The following is a 14613-nucleotide window of genomic DNA, read 5'->3' on the forward strand; positions in this document are numbered from 1 at the left end:
CAAAACCGATGCACGTGCAAATAGTCTGTAGCATGGTTTTACTCATTAGGTAATTCTTGAAAAATTTACATATGAAGATGGTATGTGAAATGACATTATCTTAGAAAACAACAATTCCTCTCTCTTTTGTTCCTCAATAGGCAACGAAATGTCTATATCCGCCAAAGCAATAGACATTCGTTGCATACATATTCTAAAGAGTGTACATAGTGGATCGCATAAAGCTTCTTCCCATTTTTGATTTTTCATGAGGAAATTGATGAATTTTACATATTTCTTTACCGTAAAATTGAAATTAAAAGATACACAAGAATAAACATGTAACTTGTATTTTGAATAGTTTTTGAAATCGAAATTATATAATAACGGGATTAAGTAAATCCAGATTATATCACGCGCATTCTCTACCTTTAACGATTCAAAAATTAGTATAAAGTTGAATGATACGTAGAACTCTTTGATTGGCTTTGAGCGTATGCTTTAATAAAATAATCAGCTATTTTGAAGGTCTAATAAGAACATTTCACCAGCAAAACCTTTTCAATTAGAATGGCTTGTTCCCTCCATTCGCAGATAAAACGTTAGATTTTAAGATGGCCAATTCCACCACGGAATGACGCCTTGTGATTGGAAGGTATCGACAGAAACAGGTCCTTGATCGAATCTTTGTCTTGGCGAAATACCCTGTGTTTGAGGGCTGGGAAACATAAACTGGTTCTGTGGTTGTTGTGGTCGCTGCTGCTGTTGTTGCTGTAAGAATTGGCGCTGATTTTGTAATTGTTGTTGTGGCTGCTGTGGGAATCGCTCTTGCATCTGCTGTGGAAATTGTTGTTGAGGTTGCTGTGGGAATTGTTGTTGAGGCTGCTGTGGAAATTGTTGTTGAGGCTGCTGTGGAAATTGTTGTTGAGGCTGCTGTGGAAATTGTTGTTGAGGCTGCTGTGGAAATTGTTGTTGAGGCTGCTGTTGAAATTGTTGTTGTGGCTGCTGTGAGAATTGTTGTGGCGGCTGCGTTAGGAAGACCATTTGCTGTGGAGGTTGCTGAGCGAAGAATTGTTGTTGTGCAGCCTGTGGGACTAGCTGCTGTTGAGGCTGTGGAGGAAAGAACTGAGATTGCTGAGCCTGTGGAAACATTGGTTGTTGAGATTGCTGCGGGAAGAACTGTGATTGTTGAGCCTGTGGGGCTATTTGCTGTGGTGGTTGTTGAGCGAAGAATTGTTGTTGAGCCGGCAGTTGCGCCTGCTGAGAGGGGAAAAATGCCTGATCCTGGTTAGAAACCTGCGGCTGGAGGCCGGGACTCTGAGGAATGTTTGTGCCTTGGCTCTGAGCGTCACCGAACTGATCCCCGAACTGGGACCCCTGCCGTGCTCCTTGGGAATTAGGGCAGTATGATGCACCAGCTCCGCATCGGCCTCTCCTAGCTTCACAGAATCCTGTTTATTGGGGAAAATAGATTAGATGAATATATAACATGGTCCATCATTCACATATGAGATTTTTTTACAGTTAAATGCTGTAACTATTCTGTCTGATCAAAACAAAATAAAGTGAACTCTTTTGATTCCCAGTGTCCCTCAGATCGAGTTGATATCCACAGCAGTAAAAATGCTTCCGAACAGTAGGAATTAAGCACTAAGCAATACGCAGAATTCACTATAAATTAACAGTACAAAGGTTAATGTTATATATTCGGACGAAACATATTACATTAACCCTTGCACTGGCCAAATTGTAATTCAAAAATCCCAAAATGTAATATGTCTTTGCTCCAATTGATCCCTTGGAAAATCAGAGATTATTCTGCCGCATTATTATCATATATGGTTTGTTAAACTGGAGATTTTGGTTTTTGAAAAATGTCTCAGATACTGAAATAAGACTCTCAAGTGCATATCAACAAGTTTATGAAAACGAGATAAAAAATATCGAAGTTATGAGGAGCTGGAATTGTGTATTTTATATAGACAAATCTACTTGGGATTATAATAAATAATTCAAGTCAGAGTTCACCTGTTTGCCCAACTCGTAAGGGCAGGCTCTTCTTCCATCAGCTGATTGGCGATGGGTTCACACCTAGCAGGTGATTGAATAGGCTAGTTGTCATATGACACCTCTGCAGTGTGTAGTCGATTAATTGATATCACTTGGGGCCGATGGGTGTATTTGAACTCCTTGAATCTTAACTGTTCCATAATGACATGGTCTATTAGGACTATCGAAACCTCAACTGTCCATTTACCTTAAACCTCAACTGTCCATTTACCTTAAAACTCAACTGTCCATTTACCTTAAAACTCAACTGTACATTTACCTTAAACCTCAACTGTACATTTACCTTAAAACTCAACTGTACATTTACCTTAAACCTCAACTGTACATTTACCTTAAACCTCAACTGTACATTTACCTTAAACCTCAACTGTACATTTACCTTAATGGTTTGGCGTCCTCACTCCTCTTTTGGTCTTGATGAACTTTTCGCTGCATGCAAATATATTTACTTTTGTGTTAGAAATTGAAAATAGTTTACATATAACAGCCAGTCATCCTATCGCTTCAGTTTTTAGGGAAGGAAACCATTATGTATACCGTGGTGACCGAATTTGGACTCTTTTGTAAACACTGACATCAACCCTGAACAAGTTATCTCCCTTAGCCTTTTCGCCTGTTCTAGGTGAGGCGTGCCAGTGTTAGGAAAGATAGTGAAAATGAACACGACAACATGCAGGCATTACCTAGTTTTTTGTCAATTAAAATATTAATTCACAATAATTTTGCAGTACACATATACTCATGAAAAAGAAATCACTCTAATTACTCTGTGCCTAGGTACTGACTGTATAACGATGAAAAGAAATTTCAACCATTTTAAGGTATATATATATATATATATATATATATATATATATATATATATATATATATATATATATATATATGACAAATTGTTTTAATATCTAAAATGAAAAATTGTTTCAATATACCTAATGACAAGTTGTGTTTCAGGGGTTTAGTTTCAGTTTGAATATATCTATATGTGAAAAACGTCACTATAAATATCTGTGATTAAATTTAGACTATATCTTAAAAGTTAAATCAAAGCAATCTATGTAAATTAAAAACAAAATCACATTTACCGCTCACTAGAATGGAGCTAGTGTCCATAGGCATGCCCCATGCGCAGGTAGACAGTTTATGATCAATATGGAGTGTGTGTGTGTGTGTGTGTGTGTGTGTGTCTTCTTTTAAGTGTGACATTCGTCATCATTCGTGGAAATTAAAAACTCCATTGGAAGTAAACGAAATTTGTCTCTTTCTCAGAACGAAAAAAAAAAACAAGAGAAAACACAGAAAACAAACAAATGAACACACACATAAATGCCAGTGAACACCTGGCTAGTATGTAGCATAATTTTATTCGTTAAGTAATTCCTGAAAAATTTCCATATCAAGTTAGCACGTAAAATGACAATGTCGTAGGAAAAATATTTCCTCACACTTTGAACCTCATTAAAGGTCTGTTTTTCTATGTATCTTCCAAGGCGTACATTTTCTAAAGATTTACATAGTGGGTTGCATAAAGCTTATTCCCATATTAATCTTTCATGCAGAAACCGACGAGTTTTACATGTTTTACTGCAAAGTTGAAAATAAAAAGCTATTAGCAAAACCTTAAACTCTTTAACTCTTATCTTCGGTATGTATTGGAATCGAAGTTATATAATACTGGGAGTAAGCAAAGCGAGATTACAAGTGTGATGGAATAATACTGGGAGTAAGCAAAGCGAGATTACAAGTGTGATGGAATAATACTGGGAGTAAGCAAAGCGAGATTACAAGTGTGATGGAATCACGCGTACATTATGATTAGGAGTGAAACGATACACTTGTGCCATGTAACCATGTATTCATGCGCATCGAGGTACATAGCCCAATATACGATAAATAGTAATATCATTTAGAAAACAAAGATGCAAATAACTAATCATTATTCATGTCGATATTGAAGAACAAAAATAATTGTATAACAATATATCGCCCTTCATCGATTCTACACCAATTGTATCGAAGTGTGTATCAAAATCGCACAATTCTCGATGCATCGTTGAACCGTTTCACTCTTAATTCTAATACAATATAGATTTGGAACAATTCTACAACTCGTATACAGTGATCTAAGTATATCTTTAGCAACTAAATTGCTATTTCGAAATTATGGGTACACAATTTCATCAGCTCCACTTTTTAAATCATAGCGGTGTAATTCCTACTATTAGCAGATGAACGCTCGATTTTACAGTCCCCAGTTCCACCATGGAACGACGCCAGGTGATTGGAAGAGATCGGCAGACACGGGTCCTTGATCGAATCGTTGCCTTGGAAAAAAAACCTGGGCCTGAGGAATGGGAAAGAAAAACTGGTCCTGAGCTTGTTGTTGTCGTGGCTGTTGTGGAAATAGCTGTTGCGACTGTTGTGGGAATCTTTGTTGTGGCTGCTGTGGAAAGGCTATTTGCTGTCGAGGTGGCTGAGGAAATGACTGTGATTGCTGAGTCTGTGGGAAGAACTGTTGCTGAGAGGGAGGAAATGCTTGCTGCTGGCTAGAAAATTGAGTTTGGATGGCTGAGAATTGACTCTGAGGAAAGTTTGTACCCTGGCTTTGAGCGCCCCCGAACTGATCACCGAACTGGGACCCCTGCCGTGCTCCTTGGGAATTAGGGCAGTAAGATGCACCAGCTCCGCATCGACCTCTCCTAGCTTCACAGAATCCTGTTTTTTTTGGAAAATAGATTGGATAAAGATGCAAAACATTATGTAAATCATGCTCTATCATTCACACGTGAAATGGCATACATTATACGCATTAAATATTCCCTTCGATCGAACCTGAAATCGAGTCAGATTTGGTAAAAATGTGTCAGCAACATTTCTGAACGAAAGGCAAGGTAATTTAATCAAAGAAGAACTTAAGACAATAATGGATTTTATATATATATATATATATATATATATATATATATATATATATATATATATATATATATATATATATATAGAGAGAGAGAGAGAGAGAGAGAGAGAGAGAGAAATTGAGATTTAATGTGTTTTTTTTAAACTATAATTGTAAATTGTCATAGTCATTTTTGTAAATAGCGTATGACATTGGTAACCTTTGTCCATGAGTGTAGATAAACCTTAAGATAATATTTGTAAGCATGCTTACTTGGATCTGAATTCAGGACATTGGTGTTCAATTTGGACATTCCCGGTCAATCGGTTTTTGTCATGTTCTTTAATAAAGTTTAAGTAAAAGACCTGATCTTGTTCACATCTTGGAATGTTTTTATCCTCCCTTTGGTCATCTTATTGTGTCTTATGTTTTTATTTAAAGGTAGTGATGAACGGAATTATTTATTCATATTTTAACACATGTCTAGCAGAATCATTCCTTTAGAGTTCTCACTTATAATTTGAGAGGATTTATTTAAATTGTTCATTGGAATTGGAAAGTACACATTGAACCTCTCGACTAAATCGCTTTTGTGACCATTCTGAATTTATTCAAAGATATTCAAGGATATTCTGGATTGTATCATCGTGGAACATCAAGATTGCTAACACCTCAGCACATTTAAGACTATTGGAACATCAGCACATTCAAGATTGGAATTCATTTAGAACACCACTGGAATTAATTCGGAACATTCTATACTTTTTTATTTGTGATAGAACTTGTAGGACTAATTGGGATTCGATTCACAATTAAAGCTCGTTTTAAATTTTCACTTTGTATCCTACGGAAATAAATAATTGTTGAGTTTTACTAATATGTATGTATGCATGTATGTATGTATGTATGTATGTATGTATGTATGTATGTATGTATGTATATGTGTGTGTGTGTGTGTACGTATGTATGCATGTATGTATGTATGTATGTATGTATGTATGTATAGGCATTTATTTAGTTAATTATTTTTCACGACCAACCACCCATTAGACGTCCGGTATTAATCAATTACTCGTCTTGTTTTGTCAAATTGAAATTCGTAGAATTTCTGAAACCCGAATGCGACATGCAAGACCTTCACTTTATCATTCACCATCTCCACCCAGAGGCCTCATTTAATTAGAAAAACATCATTAAATGCTAACGTCCCCATCTCCACCTAAAGGCCTGATTTAATTAGATACCGATATAAGCTTAGTGTCTCCATCTACACTCAGAGGCTTCATTTCTTTAGATATAACACCGATACGTGCTTAATGTTCCAACTCCACCTATAGGTCTCGTTTCATTACATATAACACAGATACATGCTTAATGCCCCTATCTCCGCTCCGAGGTCTCATTTTTTTAGATATAACATATATACATGCTTAGTGCCCCCATCTCCACCTAGAGACCTCATTTCTTTGGATATAACACCGATACATGCTCAGTGTTATCATCTTAAACCCAGAGGCCTGATTTAATAAATATAAGACCAATATATGCGTAGTGTCCCCGTATTCACCGAGAGGCCTCATTTCATTAGATATAACACCAAAACATGCTTAGTGACCCTATCTCCACACAGAGCAATCGTTTTATTAGATATAAGACAAATACATGCTTAGTGTTACCATCTCCACCATCTCCACCAAAGAGTTCTGATTTCATCAGATATAAGACCGATATATGCGTAGTGTCCCCATTTTCACCAAGATGCATAATTTCATTAGTTATAACATCGATTCATGCTTAGCGTCCCCGTCTCCATCCAAAGGTCACGTTATATTAAATATAACACAAATACATGCTTAGTGTTATCATCTCGACCCAGAGGCCTGAGATCAATAGATTTAAGACCCATATATGCTTAGTGTCCCCATCTTCACACAGAAGTCTCATTTCATTAAATATAACACCGAAACACGAATAGTGTCGCTCTCTCCACCCAGAGCCCACACGTCTTTAGATATAACACCGATACATTTTTTATCCCAATCTCCACCAAGAAGCCTCATTTCATTAGATATAACACCGAAATATGAACAATGTCCCCGTCTTCACCCAAAGGTATCATTTCATTAGATATACCACTATACATTATTGGCCCCATCTCCTCCCAAAGGCCTCATTTCATTAGATATAAAACCGATACATGCTTAGTGTGCCCAATTTCACCGAGATGTATCATTTCATTAGATTTACAAGCTTAGTCGCCCTATCGCCTCCCAGATGCCTCATTTCATTAGATATAACACCGATACATGCTTGGTGTCCCCATCTCCACTCAGTGGTATTATTTCAATAGATATACCTCTATTCAAGCTTAGTGACCCCAATTCCTCCCAGAGGCCCCATTTCATTAGATATAACACTGCTATACGCTTAATGTCCCCATCTCCACCTAGAGACCTCATTTATTTGGATATAACACATATACATGCCCAGTGTAACCATTTACACCCCGAGGCCTGATTTCATTAGATATAAGACCGATATATGCGTAGTGTCCCCATTTTCACCCATTTGCCTTATTTTATTAGATATAACACCGATACATGATTAGTGTCACCAATTTCATAAAGAGGTATCATTTCATTAGATATCCTCTATACAAGAGCTTAGTGACACCATCTCCTCCCAGAGGCCCCATTTCATTAGATATAACACTGCTACATGCTTAATGTCCCCATCTCCACCTAGAGACCTCATTTCTTTGGATATAACACAGATACATGCACAGTGTTACCATCACCACCTAGAGGCCTGATTTCATTAGATTTAAGTCCGATATATGCGTAGTGTGTCCCCATCTTCACCCAGAGGCCTTATTTTATTAGATATTACACCGATACATGCTTAATATCCCTATCTCCACCTAGAGGCCTCGTTTCATTAGATATAACACCAAAACATGCTTAGTTACCTTATCACCACACAGAGCCCTCGTTTCATTAGATATAACACAGATACATGCCCAGTGTTACCATTTCCACCCCGAGGCCTGATTTCATTGGATATAAGACCGATATATGCGTTGTGTCCCCATCTTCGCCCTGAGGCCTCATTGTATTTGATATAATGCCAATACAGGTGTAGTGTCCCTATGTCCACCTAGATACATCATTTCATTAGATATAAAACCAAAACATGCTTAGTGACCCTCTCTCCACACAGAGCCCTCGTTTCATTAGATATAACATAGACACATGCTGAGTATTACCATCTCCACCAAGAGGACTGATTTAATTAGATATAAGACCGATACATGGGTAGTTTTTCCGAAGTTTCACCCTGAGGTCTCATTGTATTTGATATAACACTAATACAGTCGTGTAGTGTCCCTATCTCCACCTTGAGGCCTCATTTCATTAGATATAACACCGAAACATGCTTAGCGACCATATCATCACGCAGAGCCCTAGTTTCTTTTTATATAACACAGATATATGCTGAGTGTAACCATCTCCACCAAGAGGCCTGATTTCATTAGATATAAGACCGATATGTGCTTAGTGTACCCATCTTCACTCTGAGGCCTCGTTATTTTGATATAACACTAATAAAGTCGTGTAGTGCCCATATCTCCACCTAGAGGCCTCATTTCATTTGATATAACACCGAAACATGCTTTGCAACCATATCACCACACAGAACCCTAGTTTCATTAGATATAACACATATACTTGCTTAGTGTTGCTATCTCCACCCAGAGGCCTGATTTAATTAAATATAAGATCGATATATGCGTAGTGTCCCCAGGTTCGCCCAGAGGCTTCAGTGTATTAGATATAACACCGATACATGCTTAATGTCCCTATCTCCACTTACAGGCCTCATTTCATTAGATGTAACACCGATGCATGCTTAGTGTCTACGTCTCCATCCAAAGGTCTCGTTTCATTACATATTACACAGATACATGCTTAGTGGCCTCATTTCGTTAGATATAACACCGATACATGCTTAGGATCCCTATCTCCACCCAGAAGCCTCATCTCTTTGTATATAACACCGATGCATTCTTAGTGTCTATATACCCACCTAAAAGTCACGTCTCGTTACATATATTACAGATACATGCTCTGTGTCCCCATTTCCATCTTAGACCTCGTTTCATTAGATATAACACAGATACATGATTGGTGTTATCATCTGGACCCAGAGGCCTCATTTCATTAGATTTAACACCGACATATGATTAATGTCCCCATCTTCACCTAGAGGTATCATTTCATTAGATATATCACTCTACGTGCTTGGTTCTTGCTCCTCCCAGAGACCTCATTTCATTAGATATAGCACCGATACATGCTTAGGGTCCCCATCTCCACCCAGTGGTATTATTTCATTAGATATGCCTATATAGAATCTTAGTGGTCCCATCTCCACCCAGAGGCCTCATTTCATTAGATATAACACTGCTACATGCTTAGTGTCCCATCACCATACAGAGACCTCGTTTGTCTAGATATAGGACCGATATATGCGTAGTGTTCCCATCACCACCCAGAGACCTCATTTCATTAGATATAATACTGATTTGTTGACGTTGACGTTGCTTTCCTACATGGTTTATGTTTCAAATTGCAAACAAATATGTCCTACGAGTAATTTTTTATCGCTAAGGTAAATGTCTTACACAACCGTTGTGGTCTACTTTACCGTTCTGTAAATATCGTAAATAAACTTGAAAAATTATCTCCCTTACGCCTGAAGCTTTCTGTAGGTGCGCTAAGAATTCTGATGTTCAATGCGACGTGCTGGTATTACCAAGTTGGATACACCCATAAACCTTTGCAGTATGGTTTTATTAAGCAAGCTATCTCTTGAAGGATGGTGTTTGTAATGGATGGAGAGTTAATTTTCGGATTGCTCCGTGTGATGGCGCGGAGTGTATTCATTTCCGAAGATATGTTAGCTATTTCAAGGATTTTATACCTTATACAAATGGCGCCCGATTGGATGAAGTGAGACAGGACACCTGACTAACCGATGTGACACAGGACACCCGATTAGTCGATGTGGCACAAGACACCCGTTTGGCCGATGTGACAGTGGACATCCGCTTAATCGGTGTGATACAATGCACCCGACTGTGCGATGTGACACAGGAATTATAAATTTCAAAAGGTTTTATGTATGAGGATTCTTAATACGATTATATTCACATAATCTTAAGCTCAGAGTGGTAACTTAAAATTCATACATACCACACACTGATGATTTACCACGTGGTAATTGGTCTTGAAGTGATTTCGACATAGTGTCGGTATTTTGATCTGATAAGCGCTATAACACCATGTTTTCAGGCTAAAATTTGCACCTGATAGTTTTCTGTTGATGCCATCGTGCATTTGGCGACTTTGGTTGTGACACCCATGGTTGAGGTTGGTTGGGTTTTGTATCTATCAAAGGCAGTCCGCCAAAACGAAAATAATAACAGTGGTACTGGTATTAATAACTTTCTTCTGCACACGTGCAGTCTATATTAAGGACCTTATGATGTCATACGGCTACTGTTATTTCAAATCTGCTGAAAAATCAGGCGAAAAATAAGAAATAGTCCATTTTCTCAAATATATTTTTTGGTCCAGTTGTTATTGAAATATGTAATAGGGCTCAAGTCAGAAATCTGTCTTTCCGACGATTGTGTCAGTCCTCTAGTTTCGACCCACACTACGCAGCTTACTATAAATTTCTAGCCTAATCATTTCGCGAGCATTTGTACTTCCGTCGGTTAATAACAGATTTTCCAACTTCGTCACTTGCGACTGGAGCGTATGACTTGTGCACCATCTAAAACTACATTCGGAACAACTGTTGTTCACAACGTACAATATATCGGCGGAAGCAAACAAACTCACAACGGGAATATTGTTGGTCGCCAAAGGAGAATCACCTAAAACCTGATAAATATATGTGCATTCCTAGTACTTCCGAGGCCATTTCTTGCCTTGTTGGAAATAGTCACCTGGATTTAATTAAAAGCGAGAATATTTAGCACGCACGAACGGTGATCAGGTTACCACCTGTTGTTCGCGCAAAAATTACAGGAGAGAGGTATATGCGTGCTCTTTGACAAATAATTAAATGGATAAACGTAAGGTGTCTCAAATCATTTTCAAAAGTCGGCTTGGCAAACTTTGTTTTCATGCGAATCGTCGATAAAAGGTGACACATGGAAGCAAGAGCAGACGTGAGTGGATACAACATTTCAGAGAAAAAACCAAATAGTGAATTAATTGATATTGGGATATTTCCACGAGGGACTCGATTTTTACATTGTTTTCCTAATGGATGCATAAGTAAATACGAATGAGAACCTAAAGTGGAAAAGTAAAAAAGAAAAAAAAATCTGATGATAAATCTTTGATTAAAATCAACAGTTCTTTCTCTACATCTCTGTATCTACCTTTGGGAGATTTTAGAGAGCTTCTGATTTTTGGAAGTTGGTGTTGGGAAGATATTTCTCGACAAATAATTAGCCAAACTCTAGAAGCAAATGTCACAATGTTGTATGTATATTTAATTTGTTTCAATTTTTAAAATTTTATTACATGTTATTGTTATTGTAACATTTTATTTAATAGCTGACCTTGTCCAAGGTCAGTGACGGTTATTTAAACAACTTAGGATTATTATCCTTAGCTGGACACTTCTCATATAGTTTGACCCTGGACTTTGTGATGAAAGTCTTTTATTGAAACAGACCTTCAAATTCCTCTAAAACAATGAATTTTCGACCATCATCCGGGGTTTTCTTTATACGTCTTAATTCGTCATATAAAATTTTTTTGTGAAAAATTAGTCATTCCTGCAATAACATCAGAATGAGAAATCAGTGCCATTGTTGCAATCAGTGTTTCATTTGGGCTGTTATTCAAATCATTTATTCACTGGAAAAACAAAGTGCTCATCTAAAATAATATTCTTGGAAACAGAAACTTGGTTTATAGTGATATTCAAACAAGAATATATTCTTGGATATTATTATTGATTCAACAAAAGACTGTTGGCACATCATTACTATGCAGGGCACTCACAGGCACATCAACACTTCCAGCGTTGTATTTTTGTTTGAATAACACTATTCAGAACTTTAATCATTAGGACTTGTATTAGAAATTATATGATATTTGAGATTTAATTCACAATACCTTAAGTTGTTTATTGTATACTTTCACTTCGTATTCTTGGGAAATAAATTATGTGTTAAATTTGTACACAATCTGCTGGTTTTAGCTCTTTTCCATTGTTTTTGCTAAGACCATATAGTTGTAATAATGGACAGTATTTACGACACCGTATGCTTGTACGGATTAGTTTCATAAAATGGAACCTCCTGAATTCCTGGGTATTCTAATGAATAAGCGTTCGTAATTTTACATACAAATTATTCTTTGTGTCGGGTATTTAGTTCGTGTAATGTTGCACATGGCATAAAGGACCAATATTCGGAAAGGCCTACTGATAACCTATAGAAATGCGAAACATGCAAAACTACGTAGATATGGAATTTTAGTTTCCTGATGTCTAGTCATCAGCTGATTACAAAATAATCCTTTGCAGTTTTTGAGAATTTATAAAACTTCATTTGCCAACGACTGTTATCCTGAGGTCTTTGTAAGCAGGGGAAACAATGGAATTTAAGTCACACTCACGCAAGTGTTTGATTCGTTTGGAGAGTGAGAAACCGTCCGTGTAACAATATCCATATGTACTATGTAAATATATAGTTTGGCTGACTTAAGTTATTGGTATATGATTTTAGGGTGCAAACAAAGATAAAAGAAAACAAAAGTTCTTTTTTTGCATAATAAGTATAACATAATTTCCTTAAAATATATAAATTTTATATATAAAAACGATGCCATTTTGTTTTACTTTCCTTTCGATATTATGTCCTCGCATTTTAGGACAAATTTTAATCTCCTACGGGCAGGTTCCAGTCATCTCGAAACGTACAAATACTAAAACTCCTATTTAGTATATCAAATACAATCATGCCTTTGATATAAACTGCTTTTGCTCATTGATACATTTTATTTATTTAAGAGGAAAGTTTAATTGCAATCGTATTTACTGCGAATATGTTGATGCCAAATGCACAAATGGCTTAACGTCACATGTACTGCCTCATTACCTATGTAATAGTTGAAAAATAACTAAATTACTGGAATCGTACAAAAACCCTTCATCTGCCCTTCTACCTGTCTGCAAAGGTACGTATTCTCCTCTTTTTTAAACGCATACCTGGATGACCTAGCCTGTCGTTGTTTAGATTCTGATCGAGGACTCCATCACAATCAGCATCTCCCAATTCCTGTCCGTTGGAGACGCCATCCCCGTCCGAGTCTCTCTGACACAGCGTCTGATATTGGGGCCGGTAGGAACTGTTCGGGTCCTCATCCATAACTCTAAACTGCCTAAATTCCTAGAATTATATATATAATTGTTATGCTTCACCAAAATTCACTTCAATCACTAGATTGGTTTAGAAAACATTTCGGTATTAACTGCTAATATGTACTGCACTCCCTCACTATAACACACTTCGTTATAACACGGTTCCTAGTATAAAGCGGGTATAGCCACGGATCTCCTTTTATTTTATTGCAATAAAATTATCGGTATCAGTTGCTTCATTATAACGAGGTCTCCCATGAGCAGCGTTACATTGTTGGATTACTGTACTTAGTATTTTGAAACAGCGTCACATGGTCTGCGTCATCAGTATTACCGTTATCTGATACTAGCAACAGCTGTTATATATTGCCCTTGTCATCGTCATCGCCATCACCACCATAATCACAAAAACAAACACAACACAATATTATTATTATTATTATTAGTAGTAGTAGTAGTAGTAGTAGTAGAAGTATTATTATTATTATTATTATTAGCAGCAGCAGCAGCAGTAGCAGTATTATTGTTAGTAGTAGTAGGAGGAGGAGGAGGAGGAATACTACAACTAGGATTTGCTTTTCTATCAGTCGGTGTTGACAGAATTATTAGCACACAAATGCTTTCAGTATTATTTTATGGTGTAGTCGCGGAATATTTTTCAGGACTAGGGGTGAGTAAACAAGTAGGCAGGCGGTGAGTGGGAAACTCTTGCATAGCAAGCGTTTTCAGGACATAATTGTAACCAACTGCTAAGATGTCTTATTTATTGAAACATTCCATTTGCTTCACGCTCAGTTTTTTTGCGTGGGTGGGGTGACGTTCTCCAGCCACCCAGCCACCCTTGTATCAGCCCCTAATTTTAACAATTTCTGTTGAATCGTACTAAAGTTTAAAACTCGAGTTAAATCGGAAGTTGTATATTTCTGTGTGATCGCATTTAATCTGCGGTATCAGATATTTAATCAATTATGATGACTATCGTATAAAATTAGAATGATATCATTAAAGATCATTAGAGTGATTGCATTCTTAGAAATAATGAGTAGAATCAGTCTTTGAACTTTCAGATGTTGTGTCTGGTCATGAAGGTGTCGGGATAAGGACGAGCCATTGAGTACACACACACACACACACACACACACACACACACTAATACTACTAATACTATGGAGAGAGTGTGTGTGATTCGGATTTTTAACGTAGCTTTAACAGTTTTT

General features: G+C 37.1%; 1 protein-coding gene across 2 annotated transcripts in view; it reads right to left on the reverse strand.

Moving 5' to 3' along the window:
* Positions 1–313: 313 nt before the first annotated feature.
* Positions 314–14613, reverse strand: part of LOC149802472 (uncharacterized) — a 29549-nt gene continuing 15249 nt past the window's right edge. The window contains exons 2-3 of one of the 2 annotated variants that reach the window (XM_089951714.1): positions 13244–13424; positions 314–1430 (exon numbers count right to left, since the gene is read on the reverse strand). In XM_089951714.1, coding sequence (XP_089807840.1) covers positions 589–1430; positions 13244–13424 — 1023 coding nt within the window. In that variant the 3' untranslated portion in view covers positions 314–588. Of the gene's footprint in view, positions 1431–3372; positions 4765–13243; positions 13425–14613 lie in introns of those variants that run through there. The other variant, XM_089951715.1, reaches the window with a different exon arrangement.

The sequence above is a fragment of the Sinohyriopsis cumingii genome, chromosome 3 (assembly GCF_028554795.1).
Source record: "Sinohyriopsis cumingii isolate HCF-2022 chromosome 3, ASM2855479v2, whole genome shotgun sequence".
In the NCBI taxonomy this organism is placed as follows: domain Eukaryota; kingdom Metazoa; phylum Mollusca; class Bivalvia; order Unionida; family Unionidae; genus Sinohyriopsis; species Sinohyriopsis cumingii.